The sequence below is a fragment of the Squalius cephalus genome, assembly GCF_949319135.1.
Source record: "Squalius cephalus genome assembly, chromosome: 2".
Taxonomy (NCBI): Eukaryota; Metazoa; Chordata; class Actinopteri; order Cypriniformes; family Leuciscidae; genus Squalius; species Squalius cephalus.
The window spans coordinates 722365-742364 of NC_137123.1; the positions used below are offsets into that span (position 1 = coordinate 722365).

At 38.3% G+C, this 20000-nt stretch overlaps 2 protein-coding genes across 5 annotated transcripts in view; one reads left to right on the top strand and one right to left on the bottom strand.

Moving 5' to 3' along the window:
• Nucleotides 1-2195: 2195 nt before the first annotated feature.
• LOC307154384 (uncharacterized protein) overlaps nt 2196-20000 on the bottom strand; it is a 17989-nt gene continuing 184 nt past the window's right edge. The window contains exons 1-15 of one of the 4 annotated variants that reach the window (XM_079864296.1): nt 18784-20000; nt 18475-18631; nt 17963-18155; nt 17401-17508; nt 16529-16616; nt 15444-15551; nt 14800-14907; nt 14156-14263; nt 13512-13619; nt 12868-12975; nt 12224-12331; nt 11188-11812; nt 7999-8066; nt 7236-7364; nt 2196-2412 (exon numbers count right to left, since the gene is read on the bottom strand). The exon at nt 18784-20000 is cut by the window's right edge and continues 184 nt beyond it. In XM_079864296.1, the coding sequence (XP_079720422.1) occupies nt 7251-7364; nt 7999-8066; nt 11188-11812; nt 12224-12331; nt 12868-12975; nt 13512-13619; nt 14156-14263; nt 14800-14907; nt 15444-15551; nt 16529-16537 (1464 nt within the window). In that variant the 5' untranslated portion in view covers nt 16538-16616; nt 17401-17508; nt 17963-18155; nt 18475-18631; nt 18784-20000 and the 3' untranslated portion in view covers nt 2196-2412; nt 7236-7250. The remainder of the gene's footprint in view (nt 2413-7235; nt 7365-7998; nt 8067-11187; nt 11813-12223; nt 12332-12867; nt 12976-13511; nt 13620-14155; nt 14264-14799; nt 14908-15443; nt 15552-16528; nt 16617-17400; nt 17509-17962; nt 18156-18474; nt 18632-18783) is intronic. The other 3 variants (XM_079864293.1, XM_079864294.1, XM_079864295.1) reach the window with 3 other exon arrangements.
• The window catches only part of LOC307154770 (mesothelin-like protein), a gene marked incomplete at its 5' end in the record, with an annotated part of 12962 nt that continues 12861 nt past the window's right edge, over nt 19900-20000 (top strand). Inside the window, one exon of the mRNA XM_079864857.1 lies at nt 19900-19915. Within this exon, the coding sequence (XP_079720983.1) occupies nt 19900-19915 (16 nt within the window). The remainder of the gene's footprint in view (nt 19916-20000) is intronic.

Consider the following 20000-nt stretch of genomic DNA (forward strand, 5'->3'; position numbering starts at 1 on the left):
TTCGCGTCTGAATGGACAAATACACACACCATGTCCGTTTTTGAGAGTATTCACGTAAACACAGTCGGTTAGGCTATGTCTTTACAGAACGTACAGTTTTGTGAGAATATCGGATGTGCATTAGCAGTGCAATTGGATCTGCACACTCGGTCTTAAAGTGATAGTGCGTAATAAACCTAATGCCTTCTGTACACTTAATATTGTTCAAACAACATTCACTGCTCTTTAATAATAGCTTTAATAAAGATTAATTATATTTAATTCATACAAATAAATATATCTGCTTGAAAGAATAAACAATGATGTATGTAAGTAAAGATGCATAATCATTAATTGAAAAAAAAAAAGACTGTTCTACTTTAGGAGAAGTTTTTCCAGTTGAACTTGGTCCCCCCTGTGCTCCCCCCCCCCCCCCCCCCCCCCATTTATAAAATCCTGGAATCGCCCCTGCCTAAACTTAACCACTACAACAACTATCTTACTAAATATTAATAAGCAGTAAATTAAGTTTTTTCAGTTGTAGATAAAGAGATTAAACAAAAATAAAATTAGCAATCCTGTTTTGTCATGTATTATAAATCCAGTGCACCCCCTTCCTTTACAGTGATGTGCATTTGTCACTCCATAAAAACTCGAAACTTATGTCCAAACCAGCCAAAAACAGTAGTCATAAAATGTAATTTCTGTGTGCACACTCCAAGATGGAGAGGAACGTTAGAAAGATAGAACAACAAAGATAGACAAAGGACGACAGAGATAGACAGACAGATAGATACAGACAGACGATAGATAGATACACGGATAAACAGATGACTAGATAGATTTTGTGAAGCACACCAAATTAATTAATGAGCTCCCTTATGTCCTGAGATCATGGTGTTAGTTTAAAGAGCAGCAATTAGCTTATCTAAACGTGTGCAAATCAATAGATCAACTCAAGCTCCTGATGTGTATGTCTGAAAACAAATGACTGGAGCAGTAAAGGCATAACATAATAAATATTTAATAATTAATTAACAATTTACTCACCCCGCTCTTTCACCCTGTGCAGTATGCCCATGTGAATGCCACATTATGATAGAGAAAGTAAGGCATGACACACACACACACACACACACACACACATACTGGTTTCCATGCTGAATGGGGACCAACTTTATGATCATCACTTGTGGGGACCACCCTTTCTAAAGGTTCTAGAGGTACGAAAAAAATTAGGGATACTTACCATAGCTTTGATAACTTATACACGCCTTCAGATATCTGAATTGATGAAGTAATGATTTGACCATGCGTTATGGGGACTTTTGAAAAATCGAGTTGACATGTCTTATAGGGACCAACTTTGCATAATATTTGCATAATTCACACAACCTCCCATTAGATTTGTGGGGACCTAATTTGCATAATTCACACAACCTCCTATTTGATTTGTGGGGACTTAATTTGCATAATTCACACAACTTCCCCTTTTGATTTGTGGGGACCTAGATAGAACAAGAAATATATTACTAATGACAAATAATAGGCATTTATACGAAGTAATTCCTCAGATTGCATTTGTCCATTTGCCCTTAAAAAAATGGGTTCAATCTACAACCAAGCTTCACTCTTGCATAGAACACCTATGGCCAGTTTCACAGACCAGCCTTAAGATAGTCTCAGACTAAAGTGTGTGTTTAAGCCGTTTTAACTGAAAGCACATCTTAAATTAAGTCCTTTGTGTCCAAGTGCCATTGTTTTGTCTCAAGATGCACACCAGTAATGCTTATTTCTAAGACACGTTTATAAAAGCTACTTAAATGTCCTAACTGAACTAAAGGCCTAATCCTGGTTTAATCTAAATCCTGTCTGTGAAACCAGGCCCTAGTGTTGTGCTTGTAATCATCTCCTCAACATGCAGAATATTTGTTTGGATCGATTGATTGTTCTTACAATTGATTGGAATATTAGTGTGATTGAAGTGGATTATATGTGAATGGAGAACTTTTTCACTGCAACAAAGGACTGCATGCAAGTAATGAATTATTGTCTGGATATTTTCCAACCCATTTCATACCCACAGGTCAAACATTTAAACCTTTCCACTTCAAACTATTCTTTCTATAATTGTAATTTTTTCGGCCAACCTCCCAGCATCAGCTGCTACTCATTCACCTGATACTTATAAAAAATAAAACAAAATCTACTACTAATTGAGCTTCAACACATTTATTCACTACTAATAAATGTAAAACTTTACGGTCTTCAAATCGCGGTTCTTCAGTGCTTCTGGTTCAGCTTTTAAACATTTGTCACAGTCGCTCTTTGCTTGTACAATGAACGATGTGATGAATGTGATGAATCGCTTCATGTGCCTTTCCACCGCCTGCACCTCTGTCTGCTGCCAGGGTGTCTTCTGGGTACTTTTACCTAAAAGTGGACAGAAAAAACAATTGAAATGATAAAGTGTGTGCTGGAATTCCAATCCGAAGTTCTGAATCCTATTATCAGTATTTATTAGGTCTGGTTATTACAGTTTTTCTCAGTCGCTTTGGTGCATTTCTCACATCACTATTTACATTTGCACAACAGTTAAAGCAGTTCTCAGAACAATTAGTACAAACTGCAAAACCTAGTTGATAACCTGCAAAAGCGTATCACTTGCTCAAAATGGATAGCTCATTCCTCAAAAGCAAGTATTCATGTCAATGAAAGTGTCAGTGTCATCAAGATGAAAAGTCCTGACACCATTGTTTATGAACAAGATAGTCAAATGGCTTGGTTATGTTTTCATTATGACAGTTTATTCTGTAAATGTTTTCCATTGCAAAAAAGTCAGATCTTGGTAACACTACCTGTACATGCTCAAGATAGCACTATATACTATTTGAACAGCCATTTGAAAAATACAGTAAAGTTACACATTACTGTATTTAGTGAGGTAACAGAGTACAAGACACTGAATATGTATGTTTCACATTTTTACTGCATATGCTCTTTGCAATTCTAATTTGTTCACAGCATTGTGCAAATGAAATAAATACAGCTATGCATAGAGCTATGCACAACTGTAAACAATATTGCAGTACATATTGGAACTGAACATACAACATACAGTACATAGTACTGTAATCATTCATGCACATCCAGATGTTCCTCATCAGTGAAAGCTGAGATTCACCTGAGAGAAATTATTCAATTTAGGAGGCATTTTCAGAAAAATAATAATAATAATAATAATAATAATAATAATTTAAAAAAAAGTGTAAAATTTGCTTGACAGATTTTGATAACTAGTTCAACATTTTTGTATGTAATGACTCAAGCAATGAAATGAGGACTATTAGTTTTATATGGAATGACTATTCAGCATTCACAAGTATAGTTAATTTTGACTGACATGACATAAGCAAATGATAATGTTATATAACAGCAGAGAGTTGTATGAAAGCAATAGATGCATGTCCAAAAGCATTTGCAGTTTGTTGGAAGGAATGAGAAACTGCTACTATGATGTGCACAAATGACTAAATGTTGTGGAGGTTGAACTAACTGTTGTGCAAATGTAAATAGTGATGTGAGAAATGCACCAAAGCGACTATTATTATTATTATTATTTATTAGGTCTTTTATTATTATTATTATTTATTAGGTCTTTTATTAGTCGGTTAGTCGCAGGACATACAGGCGCCGGCGCGATCATTTAACTTTCAATACTCTTATCTGTATGAATAAAAGGACAGAGTAATGCAAACTGTAAAGGTTCAACTCTTATTTCTGTAAACTCACAATAACTACAAAATGTTGTGCTTTGTAAAATAATGAAAACAATCAGGATGTGCTTTCTGCTGTCTCAGTGAACTTGAGCATCACAGAAATGAGCCGAAACTCAGCGTATACTCGCCTCACACCAGGGTGGGAATTATACCGCGGCCACGGCCGCCGTTGCCCTACACTTTGGCCTTCATGCCCCGTGAAAAAAAAATCATCGTACGGCCACAGTGGCCTGTGTGCCCTGGCCCTGTCCAAGTTCCATGTATAAAGCAGAGCATGTGAGCGGAGTGGAGCGGGAGCGAGCGGGGAGCGCGAGCGGGCGGATCTTGGACAGAGCGCAGAGCGGCAATTTCAAAAGGACAGAGCGTCGGCCTATTTCCCGCTCCAGTTTCGCTCCGCTCACACCACGAGTCTGAAGCATGCTTAGTCAAGCCTGACCCTGAATCCATCTGTCTTGCACAGTCATCAACAGTAGACTATTTTCAGTCAAAACTCAGCTCAATAATGGAGTTCAAAAACTCCAAACCATTATGTAGCCTACTATTAATAAGTCGCTCCGGAGTATAAATCGCAACAGTCAAAAAATGCGCCATGAAGAAGAAAAAACACATACAGTATAGGCCTAGCCTAAGTCGCACTGGACTATAAGTCGCATTTATTTAGAAATTTATTTCACAAAAAAAAAAAAACACAATGTTACAGACAAGTATAGCCTACTTGCCTCACAGACCTGAGACATATATATAAAGCTTGAAATGTCTACTTTTAAACAGAACAATTCAAAACGAAAGAAAACAGACTTCTCTCTTATGTAATCCGTATGAAATGTGCAATTCTCTCTGGCGCGTTCACTACTGCGAAGATCGCGAGTCAGCATCTTTCCAGCCGACACAGACATAAAAAAAATAAAAAACTGGTTTATTAGTAAACAATTAAAATGTCTCCTGCTATATTTTACATATTCATAATCATTAATTTTGCCGGTTCGTTGTGACAGCTTTTAGGTGCTTTATTGGCAGCAGCGCCACCCTTACATCGCATCAGCACCGAAAACATAGAGATTCTTTTCTTTTGGGGGCATTTTGTTTGTGTTCAGACTTTCTCAGTTGTTTTTAGGCGCGATGTTAGAGGATGCTGCTAATAAAGTTGCTAGTAGGCCCACACATTGGATTCACGTTTATTATTATAGGCTAAAAAAAATACCCCAGGTTTTATGCCGTTCGTATCATTTTATTTTGTTGTATTTATCCGCCACACCTTTAAGGCCGGTCCGTGAAAATATTGTCTGATATTAAACCGATCTGTGGCGCAAAAAAGCTTGGGGACCGCTACAAGTGATATACATGTAGATTTTTTTCCTTTTTTGGAGCGAGCGGGGGGCGATTTGAGTGGAGCGCGAAGCAAACTGCGTTGAGCGCTGAGCAATAATGATTGTGAGGGTGTATACCTTCTGGATGGAATGGTTCTCTCTCTCACACTCACATGATATAGAGGACTGAATGAATATTTTGAATGCTTTTATTGGCATTTGTGTTGTTTCTGAATGCTTTTATTGGCATTTATGTTGTTTCTATTGTTGTGTGAGGGTGTATACCTTCTGGATGTAATGGCGCTCTCTCTCTCTCTCTCATTAAAAAATGTTTTTTTTTATTAAAAAAGTCATAATCCATGTCTTATTCCAAATTAGGATGTTATGGTATCAATCTGAATGGGAAAACCATCGAATTGTACTCAATGGCCTTTGTGCCCTGTCATATGGCCTTGGTGCCCCTAAAAAAAAAAGAAAAGGTGGAGGCCAAATGGCCTTGCCCCTAAAATTACATAATTCCCACCCTGCCTCACACACACACACACGTGAGAAATATATCTATAGAAAGCTTGAAATGTCTGCTTTTAAACGAATCAATTCAAGTGGAAAATAAATACTCAGATTATGTAATCCGTATGAAATGCGAGTCACTGCGGAGATGACGAGTCTGTATCATCGACTTAATCTCTGCAGCCGAGAATATCAATAAATTATTACAATGTTTGTTTAGACAGTCTCCTTCTGACACAAGACACACTCAATCATTATTTTTGCCGGTGCGCTGCGGAACTTTAAGTGTGCGCTTGATCGCTAATTAGGCTATGTATTATATAGGCAATTAAAGGCTCATTATTATGAGTTATGGCTTATTAATATAAAAATGCGATTAGTTGACTAATAGCTTAATGAACGACTACTAGTCGACTAGAAAAAAAAAAAACTTTAGTCGAGGGCAGCCCTAGTATTTATGTCAGCATCTATATTGCAAGAGAAATTAATTTGCACTCTACCTATAAATAGAATTACACTGTCAATCAAACAGTGATTTTTACATTCAGTCACTTGGCCTGAAATGATCATTGGAGAAAAGGAAAATATATTAGGATCAATGTCTTGGCTGCAAGTTATTTTTATGCATCCATCCACTCAAACTGCTCCAGGGGTTAGGCTAGTTATTACTGATTCGGTGTTTTCATTTTTAGAACAGCTACAGTTCCTACTAGTGCCACAAAACACCTAGTAGATTCTAGCATCAACCAAGTAACCCTCTAAACAACTACAGATGGGTTCCTGAGCAACATGACTGTCAATCTCCCTCGGACTGGGGCTCCATGCAAGATCTCACCTCGTGGGGTCTCAATGATCCTAAGAAAGGTGAGAAATCAGCCCAGAACTACACGGGAGGAGCTGGTCAATGACCTAAAAAGAGCTGTGACCACCGTTTCCAAGGTTACTGTTGGTAATACACTAAGACGTCATGGTTTGAAATCATGCATGGCACGGAAGGTTCCCCTGCTTAAACCAGCACATGTCAAGGCCCGTCTTAAGTTTGCCAATGACCATTTGGATGATCCAGAGGAGTCATGGGAGAAAGTCATGTGATCAGATGAGACCAAAATAGAACTTTTTGGTCATAATTCCACTAAACGTGTTTGGAGGAAGAAGAATGATGAGTACCATCCCAAGAACACCATCCCTACTGTGAAGCATGGGGGTGGTAGCATCATGCTTTGGGGGTGTTTTTCTGCACATGGGACAGGGCGACTGCACTGTATTAAGGAGAGGATGACTGGGGCCATGTATTGCGAGATTTTGGGGAACAACCTCCTTCCCTCAGTTATGTAGTCAAATGATATGTAGATGAGGATCTGCATAGTAAAACTAGGCGTCGTAAGCTCCACATATGGTTATTTCGGGTGGAGATGCATGTACGCACAATCTTCCGCTGACTGGGATTTATAAAGTGAATTCTGCGCAGGTTCTGGCGTACGCACGGTTTTATAAGTCTGAATATTTTTTTGCGTACGCCATTTTTGGCTTTCGGGCGCACGTACACTTTTAGTAAGGTTCCTACGCACAGTTTTATAAATGAGGCCCCTGGTCTGAGATCTGGGTGTTAAAGTGCTCCTAAAGGGTCTAATTTAGTCTAAGAAATGTGTAAAGAGTTCACCTTTGGAAGAAGGCCTCACAGCACTGGCTCCTGTAGGCATCTCTTCATCTGATGGTGGTCTGGGTCTCTTGGGTGGTGGCGGCATGTCATTCCTCTTGGTAGGAGGAAGTGCCACCTCTGCTGATGGTTCTATGGAAAATAATCAAAGTTCAACATTTTCAGAAAGATACAATTTAAATGTACTATAGAATGCTGACAATACACTGTTATTTGTCACACTTATGCACTAATTATTTAAAATCATTAAAGTACAATAAACCCTAAACCTGTGCAATTGTTCATTATTGCAAGTATAATTGAACTACATCTTTCCAGCAGACATTTAATCAAATATAAGTGCAAGTAAATTGAGTATAACCATTTTATTTCATGTCTTAATCATCTGACATGATTCGTTTTGTGCCATGACACAACCAACACGAGAAGAGAGCAGATCAGCTAGTGTTTTATGAAAAATGAAAAATGTACAAGTTTCTCCTATGAAATATATTTTTTATGGTAGTAAACTCACAAAAAAATATTCACTCCAGAATGAATGTTTAGTGTAATTTAGTTGAAGAATAGCTTGGAGGCATTTGATTCATTACACAATGAGCCGTTTCGTCAAAAAAAACAACATTTGTTCAGCATACTGAAGCATCTTCTTTAATGTTGGCTATGATGTTAGAACAATATTTTTGTCTGTCAGGTCTTCACAAGTTACGTGACTGAAAATTATGAATAACTGCAAAATGTAGTAGTGTATTTTGACAGTAATACAAACCGTAAACAGTAGATGAACAGTGTCCCTCTTGTATGCTCCCGTCTTCCTCATCACAGTCAATAACGTTTCTGTGGAAGTTCAAAGTACAGCTTAACAATGGTATATAATGGATCATAAACACCTGGTATACGAATAGATGGTAGGGGTGTAACGGTTCACAAAATTTACGTTTCAGTTCAATACGATACACTTGTGTCACGGTTCGGTACGTTTTTGATACAGCAAAAAGAAAAAAAATGCCAGAGTAATTTCCTTGATTTAATTTTTTTATTCTTTTTTTTATTAAAACTAACATCATAACGTATGATTTTTTTTTACTTTGAGCAATTCTGGAGCTATAATTGACTCTTCTTAGGAGCATATAAAACAAAACGCTCCTTGGAAAAAGTGAAATGTAATATTGTAGTAGTTATAAACAAAGGTTTATTTTAGTTCAGATTAACATTTGAGGGCAGCAATTGTATTTACAATGTCAAGTCAAGTCATCTTCATTTATATAGCGCTTTTAACAATGTAGATTGTCTCAAAGCAGCTTTACAGAGATAAGCTTATAATTTAAGGTAACAGAGATTGTTTCGGCTTTACAGCAGAGTTAAGTTATTTCCATCTAAAGTTAGTTTTGATTGATTTGCTTCCGTCGCAACGATCAAGCAATGTAGCCGCTAAGACGACACCATTCCCTCTACACAGACTTTAAACGCGAACCTGTGAGAAACGCTGATGGCGTTCACATGCGCATTTAGAATGGGTTCTATAGTTATGTGCGTTTGAATATACGCAGGTTAGGAATTCCCTACAAGCCAAGCCTAAACAAAGTACTTGTCTTTCCTTATAAATTTTGATAAAGAATTTTATTTTATTTTGTTGCTTTGGGGTAGGAACGCGAAACGAACAACGCCTTTCCCGACAACGCCTTATCTGTAGAGTGGTAGTGGGATCCTCCATAGGGAGAGACTAGTTGGCACTTCAGCACTGCGTTGTCATCGGTCCAGGCGAAAGTCATTCGTCAGATCTGGATACGGCCTGGATCCGGCAGGCTGCAGGAAAACCTCGGGATAAACACAGACACTAAAATTAGCGTAGATGCCATTCTTCTCATGATGTAACGAGTACATCAGGATTTTTGGGAAGTGTTCCCGAAAGCTAGGTCAAAGAGATGTGTCTTTAGTCTAGCTTTGAACTGACAGAGTGTGTCTGCTTCCCGGACAATGGTAGGAAGACTGTTCCAGAGTTTTGGTGCTAAATAGGAAAAGGATCTACCGCCAGCAGTCGATTTTGATATTCTAGGTATTAGTAACTGGCCGGAATTTTGAGATCGCAATAGACGTGACGGACTATAATGCGTTAAGAGCTCGCTCAAGTACTGCGGAGCTAAACCATTTAGTGCTTTGTAAGTGATCAGCAATATTTTAAAATTTATGCGATGTTTAATAGGGAGCCAATGCAGTTTTGACAGAACCGGGCTAATATGGTCATACTTCCTGGTTCTAGTAAGAACTCGAGCTGCTGCGTTTTGGACCAGCTGTAGTTTGTTTATTAAGCGTGCAGGACAACCACCCAGTAGAGCATTACAATAATCTAGCCTTGAGGTCATGAACGCATGAACTAATTGTTCCGCATTTGTCAATGAGAGCATATGGTGTAATTTAGATATATTTTTAAATGGAAAAATGCAGTTTTACAGATACTAGACACGTGACTTTCAAATGAAAGATTGGTATCAAAGAGCACACCCAGGTTCCTAACCGACGACGAAGACTTAACAGAGCAGCCATCAAGTGTTAGACAGTATTCTAGGTTATTACGTGAGGAAGTTTTTTGTCCAATAATTAGAAACTCTGTTTTTTCAGAATTTAGAAGTAGGAAATTACGAGTCATCCAATTTTTTTATATCCGCTATGCATTCCGTTCATTTTGTGAATTGATAAGTTTCGTTAGGTTTTGAAGAAATATAGAGCTGAGTATCATCGGCATAACAGTGAAAGCTAATGCCATGTTTCCTAATGATTTCTCCTAATGGTAGCATGTACAGAGTGAACAGCAGCGGTCCTAGTACTGAGCCTTGTGGTACGCCATACTGAACTTGTGATCGATGAGACATCTCATCATTTACTGCTACAAACTGATAACGGTCAGATAAGTATGATTTAAACCATGCTAGTGCATTTCCACTAATGCCAACATAATGTTCTAATCTATTTAAAAGAACGTTGTGGTCAATGGTGTCAAATGCAGCACTAAGATCGAGTAACACTAATAGAGAGATACAACCACGATCGGATGATAAGAGCAAATCATTTGTGACTCTAACGAGAGCTGTCTCGGTACTATGGTACGGTCTAAATCCTGAATGGAAATCCTCGCAGAGATCATTTCTTTCAAGAAAGGAACACAGTTGTGAGGATACTGCCTTTTCTAATATCTTTGACAGAAAAGGTAGATTCGAGATCGGCCTATAATTGACTAATTCTGTAGGATCAAGTTGCGTTTTTTTAACAAGCGGTTTAATCATAGCCAGCTTAAAGGTTTTTGGTACGTATCCTAGAGACAAAGACGAATTAATGATATTAAGAAGAGGATCTATGACCTCTGGAAGTATTTCTTTCAGTAGCTTAGTTGGTATAGGGTCTAACATACATGTTGTAGATTTAGATGATTTAATGAGTTTAGTAAATTCTTCCTCTCCTATATCAACGAATTAATCCAATTTTTCCTCAGGGAGACTACAATGCACTGCCTGATGCGATACTGTAGTAGACGGTTGCATAGTTATAATTTTGTCCCTGATATTATCAATCTTATAAGTGAAGTTCATAAAATCATTACTGCTGTGTTGCTTGGAAACTTCGGTGCTTGAAGCTTTATTTTTCGTTAGTTTAGCCACCGTTTCAAATAAATACCTAGGATTATGTTTATTTTCTTCTAATAGGGTTGAAAAATAAGCAGATCTAGCAGCTTTTAAAGCCTCTCTGTAAGTAATTGAGCTCGCCTACATTTGAAATAACGAAATTTTGGTCGGCAGGAAAAATGGTCCAACGAACCGTTCGGTTTGAAAATGCGTACCGAACACAGAACCGAAAGCATCGTACCAAACAGTTCAATACGAATACGTGTATCGTTACACCCCTAATAGATGGTAAACAGAAAATCAAACAGAAAATCAAACAAAAGTCAAATAAAATACCACACCATCAGGATCTATCCCAATTTCATCCAAGTTCTTGCCATGGAACTCAGCTAATCTTCCTTGCTCAAGAGCCATTAGAACTTTGCTGATCTTGGCAAGTTGCAGGGTCTTCTCAGGGAGTCGATAGAACTCATGATGGATTCTTATGTCGTGTCCAAGAAAGTTTGCCAGCTGGTCCATCTCGGTGTCAGTCATATTCAGCACTGTTGAAAGGGTTGCGGCATGCTTTCGCAGTCTTGTAGATGTCAGTGACTTGGGACACTTTGCGTCACACACCTTTGCAAAGCCACGGAGGCAGTCTGACCCTCGAAAATATGTCATGGCTTCTGGTCTTGCAAACATATAGGAATTGTCTTTCAGAACCCCACAAGCCTCTCTCTGCTTAACAAGGAGTTCTAAGGCACATAGCATTTTTGAAGTCAGAAGAATTGGAACTGGTCGACCACGCTTCCCCCTTGCGATAACCCTTGTGAAGTGTCTGCAGAGATTGTTTTCCACTTCAGAGAGTGCCCAGTCCACATCCTCATGTGGATCAGAAGTGTCTCTTGATAGAAATGCAGACAAAGGCATGCTCGAAACCACTCCTTCCCTGCGCCGGTTAAAGAGAATCATCTGGGCTAGACACACCTTTGCCAGAAAAAAAAACAATTATTCCTGTCCAGCAAACCTTGCTCACACACACATCTTGATTAAAACCAGCTTCATGAGGACCTTTCACACACAACGTTATATTTCCTTATGGGGACTAGTTTCATCATATTCAACACACAAGTTTGAACTCAAACACTGACTGAAAGTGTGTTGTGGGGACGTCGTGAGTGTCCATTTTAAAGCAACAATTAACCTAGAAAATAAATCCCTGTGAAGGATAAAACTGGCCCTAAATACTCCACTAGCACTAAACTACAGGACACATGTCGTTACATGGTTTAATGTACTAATTTACACCAGATACGCATCAAAATATGCCTAAAAATCACTAAACCATGACAAAGAGAGACAGTAGACCTAAATCTTTAGTGATGAATGTGAACGTACCTGTTGAGGAGAGTTGATCTGAGCAGATTCATCATCCATCTGAGTCTCTGACTGGAGAGAAGGATCAGAAGCACTTGCTGCGCTGGTTTTAATGGCAACGCTGGTTATCTGTAAGAGACAACATTCATAATGACAAGATATTAGAACATGGAAACACAAGAGAGAAATCTGAAGCAGATACCACATGATTTCAGAGAAATAGACAAATCAACTTCATCTAAAACATTTATTCCTGTCCAGTCAACCCCTGTCTGCGCTCACACACATCTGGATAAAACCCGGCTTCATGGGGACCTTTCACACACCTTCATGGGGACCTTTCACACACAATGTTATAGTTCCTTATGGGGACTAGTTTCATCAAATTCAACACATGAGTTTGAACTCAAACACTGACTGAAAGTGTGTTGTGGGGACGTCGTGAGTGTCCATTTTAAAGCAACAATTAACCTAGAAAATAATTCCCTGTGAAGGATAAAACTGGCCCTAAATACTCCACTAGCACTAAACTACAGGACACATGTCGTTACACGGTTTAATGTACTAATTTACACCAGATACGCATCAAAATATGCCTAAAAATCACTAAACCATGACAAAGAGAGACAGTAGACCTAAATCTTTAGTGATGAATGTGAACGTACCTGTTGAGGAGAGTTGATCTGAGCAGATTCATCATCCATCTGAGTCTCTGACTGGAGAGAAGGATCAGAAGCACTCGCTGCGCTGGTTTTAATGGCAACGCTGGTTATCTGTAAGAGACAACATTCATAATGACAAGATATTAGAACATGGAAACACAAGAGAAAAATTTGAAGCAGATACCACATGATTTTATAAAAAGAGACAAATCAACTTCATCTAAAACATTTATTCCTGTCCAGTCAACCCCTGTCTGCGCTCACACACATCTGGATAAAACCCGGCTTCATGGGGACCTTTCACACACCTTCATGGGGACCTTTCACACACAATGTCATAGTTCCTTATGGGGACTAGTTTCATCAAATTCAACACATGAGTTTGAACTCAAACACTGACTGAAAGTGTGTTGTGGGGACGTCGTGAGTGTCCATTTTAAAGCAATAATTAACCTAGAAAATAATTCCCTGTGAAGGATAAAACTGGCCCTAAATACTCCACTAGCACTAAACTACAGGACACATGTCGTTACACGGTTTAATGTACTAATTTACACCAGATACGCATCAAAATATGCCTAAAAATCACTAAACCATGACAAAGAGAGACAGTAGACCTAAATCTTTAGTGATGAATGTGAACGTACCTGTTGAGGAGAGTTGATCTGAGCAGATTCATCATCCATCTGAGTCTCTGACTGGAGAGAAGGATCAGAAGCACTCGCTGCGCTGGTTTTAATGGCAACGCTGGTTATCTGTAAGAGACAACATTCATAATGACAAGATATTAGAACATGGAAACACAAGAGAAAAATTTGAAGCAGATACCACATGATTTTATAAAAAGAGACAAATCAACTTCATCTAAAACATTTATTCCTGTCCAGTCAACCCCTGTCTGCACTCACACACATCTGGATAAAACCCGGCTTCATGGGGACCTTTCACACACCTTCATGGGGACCTTTCACACACAATGTCATAGTTCCTTATGGGGACTAGTTTCATCAAATTCAACACATGAGTTTGAACTCAAACACTGACTGAAAGTGTGTTGTGGGGACGTCGTGAGTGTCCATTTTAAAGCAACAATTAACCTAGAAAATAATTCCCTGTGAAGGATAAAACTGGCCCTAAATACTCCACTAGCACTAAACTACAGGACACATGTCGTTACACGGTTTAATGTACTAATTTAAACCAGATACGCATCAAAATATGCCTAAAAATCACTAAACCATGACAAAGAGAGACAGTAGACCTAAATCTTTAGTGATGAATGTGAACGTACCTGTTGAGGAGAGTTGATCTGAGCAGATTCATCATCCATCTGAGTCTCTGACTGGAGAGAAGGATCAGAAGCACTCGCTGCGCTGGTTTTAATGGCAACGCTGGTTATCTGTAAGAGACAACATTCATAATGACAAGATATTAGAACATGGAAACACAAGAGAGAAATCTGAAGCAGATACCACATGATTTCAGAGAAATAGACAAATCAACTTCATCTAAAACATTTATTCCTGTCTAGTCAACCCCTGTCTGCGCTCACACACATCTGGATAAAACCCGGCTTCATGGGGACCTTTCACACACCTTCATGGGGACCTTTCACACACAATGTTATAGTTCCTTATGGGGACTAGTTTCATCAAATTCAACACATGAGTTTGAACTCAAACACTGACTGAAAGTGTGTTGTGGGGACGTCGTGAGTGTCCATTTTAAAGCAACAATTAACCTAGAAAATAAATCCTTATGAAGGATAAAACTGGCCCTAAATACTCCACTAGCACTAAACTACAGGACACATGTCGTTACACGGTTTAATGTACTAATTTACACCAGATACGCATCAAAATATGCCTAAAAATCACTAAACCATGACAAAGAGAGACAGTAGACCTAAATCTTTAGTGATGAATGTGAACGTACCTGTTGAGGAGAGTTGATCTGAGCAGATTCATCATCCATCTGAGTCTCTGACTGGAGAGAAGGATCAGAAGCACTCGCTGCGCTGGTTTTAATGGCAACGCTGGTTATCTGTAAGAGACAACATTCATAATGACAAGATATTAGAACATGGAAACACAAGAGAGAAATTTGAAGCAGATACCACATGATTTTATAGAAAGAGACAAATCAACTTCATCTAAAACATTTATTCCTGTCCAGTCAACCCCTGTCTGCGCTCACACACATCTGGATAAAACCCGGCTTCATGGGGACCTGTCACACACCTTCATGGGGACCTTTCACACACAACGTTATAGTTCCTTATGGGGACTAGTTTCACCAAATTCAACACATGAGTTTGAACTCAAACACTGACTGAAAGTGTGTTGTGGGGACTTCGTGAGTGTCCATTTTAAAGCAACAATTAACCTAGAAAATAATTCCCTGTGAAGGATAAAACTGGCCCTAAATACTCCACTAGCACTAAACTACAGGACACATGTCGTTACACGGTTTAATGTACTAATTTACACCAGATACGCATCAAAATATGCCTAAAAATCACTAAACCATGACAAAGAGAGACAGTAGACCTAAATCTTTAGTGATGAATGTGAACGTACCTGTTGAGGAGAGTTGATCTGAGCAGATTCATCATCCATCTGAGTCTCTGACTGGAGAGAAGGATCAGAAGCACTCGCTGCACTGGTTTTAATGGCAACGCTGGTTATCTGTAAGAGACAACATTCATAATGACAAGATATTAGAACATGGAAACACAAGAGAGAAATCTGAAGCAGATACCACAGGATTTCAGAGAAATAGACAAATCAACTTCATCTAAAACATTTATTCCTGTCCAGTCAACCCCTGTCTGCGCTCACACACATCTGGATAAAACCCGGCTTCATGGGGACCTTTCACACACCTTCATGGGGACCTTTCACACACCACGTTATAGTTCCTTATGGGGACTAGTTTCATCAAATTCAACACACAAGTTTTAAGTCAAACACTGACTGAAAGTGTGTTGTGGGGACGTCGTGACTGTCCATTTTAAAGCAACAATTAATCCAGAAAAAAATCCCTGTGAAGGATAAAACTGGCCCTAAATACTCCACTAGCACTAACCTACTGGACACATGTCGTTACACGGTTTAATTTACTAATTTACACCAGATACGCATCAAAATATGCTTAAAAATCACTAAACCATGACAAAGAGAGACAGTAGACCTAAATCTTTAGTGATGAATGTAGGGATGCACCGATCCGATACTCAGTATCGGAATCGGCTCCGATACTGCCATTTTTGGCGGATCGGGTATCGGTCAGACAAGGCCGATCCAAATCCGATATTGTGCGTATACTATTCAGTGTTATTGTTAAGCCCCACAAACATTATAAAGCACCATAAGTTTTCGTGCACAATATTTTAAGTGTTCTGAAGCCATTATACAGTATAATGTGAGATATAAATTAATATTTAAGTGTTAAATTCAAGATCACGTAAACGTTTCCCTCAGCTGCGGCTGTCAATCATTCTTCATTCAGCACTCAAACAGCGCGTCGCGTCCGGTTATGACAGAACACACGATGAAACTCTCTCCAAGATGATTCAATGTTACTATTATTATACTTGATCTGTAGATAAAGGTCTATGGTTTCACATAAAACAACTTTATCTTGCTGGACTTTATTGCTGTACCTTAATCATGTTACTTTCCACCGGGTGTCTGTTAGATCACAACAGTAGAGTAAAGTCAGGTACTATTTGTTCTTCACGCGCACAGTAACTGAAATTTAAAAGAAAATGCTGAATAGACTATTGCATAGATAGATACTGTATAATACACTATGCATCATATGTATTTTCTTTGTGCTTTAAACTTTTCAATGCGGACTCGACGCGCTGCGCGCTGTGACTCATGTTGCTTCAAGAGCATCATTCTGCGCTCGGGATGCGCATAAGCGCTGTGGGCCGCACTGTATTGGAGCCTTTCATATCGTAATACAGGGACGCAATGAAAGATTATTAATAGCCGTTCTTGTCCTGTCCTATCTATTATGTTGCTACCTTATTAAACAGCTGTGCTATACATTTAAAAAATGTCTCAATTTTATAGTAGGATATAAAATAATTGCTATTTTTATCTTGTTTTTCATGAATGTATTTTACAACAATACAAAGAGCAATGTGTAAAGTTTTACCAGATTTAGTGTTACACTTATTGTCTCTAATTTGTTCTCCACTAAACATTTTTTTCACAAAATGTTCAGATTTTATACAATTAATTGTGCACTCGTGATTTTTCTAGACTAAATTTTATTGCTGAATTATCCACTAATCTAGTTTATAATAGCATTTATGTCAGATTATGATCATATATTTTTTGTTGGTGTTTTTCTTTTTTTTCAGTTCTTATCAGTTTAACACAGAGTAATAGAAATTCTACTTGATTAAAAAAAAACTGCGCTGGTATCGGTACGGATCGGTATCGGCCGATACTCAGAATTTTTGGTATCGGATCGGTTCTGAAAAAATGGTATCGTTGCATCCCTAGATGAATGTGAACGTACCTGTTGAGGAGAGTTGATCTGAGCAGATTCATCATCCATCGGAGTCTCTGACTGGAGAGAAGGATCAGAAGCACTCGCTGCACTGGTTTTAATGGCAACGCTGGTTATCTGTAAGAGACAACATTCATAATGACAAGATATTAGAACATGGAAACACAAGAGATAAATCTGAAGCAGATACCACATGATTTCAGAATTAAAAAAAAAGAAAAAAAAATACAAAAACATTTACAATTAAAAAATGTCTTCATTTTACATAGTTAATCTTTAGTTTATTTTTGTGATTACATTTCACCCATAAGTTGCAATAAGGCCATTGCATGCCACACATAACTTGCAGAAAGAAAAGTGGCCTAAGACTGTACCACCTCACTCTTTAAATGTATAAATTTTAGGGGTGGGGTAGAAACACTGACCTAAAACGTAACTTAACTTATCATTTATAGACATGATTAGATTCATAGATTTCTAATAGATTCAAATTATAATCTATTCAACCAACAACTTGCTTAACATGTTGCAACAATGATATATTCTGTACACAGTGTGCTTTGCAACATACTTGTGTTCTCCAAGGGTAGTCTTCTCCTCCATAATCATAGGCAATTTCTTCTCCTTCTTTAATGTCATCCAGGGCAAACAGACAAAGGTGAGGCTTTCCATTGACGTCAGTTTTCTTCATCTTACAATTTGGATATTTGTGGTCATCAATAACGATCCGCCGAAACGATCCATCTTCTCTTGAGGCATCAATACTTAAATATGAAAGCATGAGAAAAGGATGAATACAAGTATTACAATATACCACCCCAAATCAGTGTCTTTTTTTACTATAGTTTAGCACAGGGTTTCTCAAACTCAGTCCTGGAGGGCCACTGTCCTGCACAGTTTAGCTCCAAAACTGATCAAACACACCTAGCTGTGAGTTTCTAGTGATCCTGAAGACATTGATTAGTTTGCTCAGGTGTGTTTGATCAGGGTTGGAGCTAAACTGTGCAGGACAGTGGCCCTGCAGGACTGAGTTTGAGAGACCCTGGTTTAGCATAAGGAATATGGTGCAACTTGACTTCTTACCACCATGTTTTCCCTCGCCAAATGAAATCAAACATAAATGCAGCACAGGATGCGTGGTAACATGTTCTTCTTCTCTGCAGCTCTGCATCATTTATCATATCTCCCCTGTACTCAAAATCACCTTTGCAAAAGGCACCCTTTGCGAATAGACCACGTCCTGCAAAATACAGAATTTTTTTTTTTTCACCAAAAATAAAATCTTATAGATAAAGGATGCCAAATACACAAAAAGACATCAATAGTTGGCAGCAGTATGGTTAGGACATGCATATGATGGTAAATATTAAATGATAAATCACACCACCTTACCTTTCACTGGATTGATATACTTCACATCTAATTTGAATGTTTTGTCAGTCTTCGAAACAACATGATGCATGGCATCCTTAAGGGGGCTGATTCGTGGTGGCATTTCAAACTGAGAGAAAAAAAATTGTAATAAATAATAGTGTGAAAATGGGGAGACATGCAGAATTAAACTAGCATGTTCAATAAGTAGATAAGAATGTTATTGTAATGTAACACTGCATTACAATGATATCGTATGTATCAATGTAAGACAAGAAATCAGAACTCAAGGATATCACATTTATTGACTAACTTACTAGCCTTGAGGGCATAAACTCAACATTTTCACTTAGGCTCTAATCTCTCACAAAACCAACATCTATATAATCCCAGGTAGCCTTGACAATTAACTACTTATTTGGCTCTTAACCTAACTACTCTTTTGAACGATCTCGCCATACAAACCCCAGTTTATTTTAAGTTACTGTCATAATTAAAACAAAGTTTATTCATTTAAAGCTACTTACCATTTCAGTGTTTTTATTTTTGCCTAACGTTACTTAATTGCTCTGTTAACGATATCAATACTAAAAGTCAAACACAAGTGTGATATTCCTCCCCCTCACCCTGTCCTGACAAGTAATAAAACATAACATTACCTTTAATTTAAAGTAGAAAATAATCTACTGTCCAGCACGCGAACTAGACAGAAACAGACTTAATAACCCAATTCCTTCATTAGCAATCAATCAGACTAAACACCTGACGACACTTTTCAGTTGAAATGAAGTACTTAACATTACATTGTATGATTTTGTGATCGCTTATTGGAAAAACACAAAAACACGTCAGGCCACACTTAGCCTCAACAATTAGCACTAACTAGCTAGCAGCTAACGTTAGCCCGCTGCCTAATCTAATTAACCTAACTGGTTTCATACATATGTGCTTAACGTACCTTGAGCTTCACTTTTATCCTCTGCAGAAGTTTAGATCCTTAGTTGGCATCTCCAGTAAATAATCTTCTTCTTTGTCTTCCGTGTACAGTATCAATTTAATACTTATATTTTCAAGTTGTTGTTGAATTCCTTCCTTATGAGGACCCGGAAGTGGGCGGTACTCAACCATAATTGGAAAATGTGTGTGTGGAGAAGTGAGTGCATTACCAGCCAAAAATGTTTGGGGGCGCAGCTGAGCACACACTTCACACACTCACACTACCTCATAATCGTGTGTTA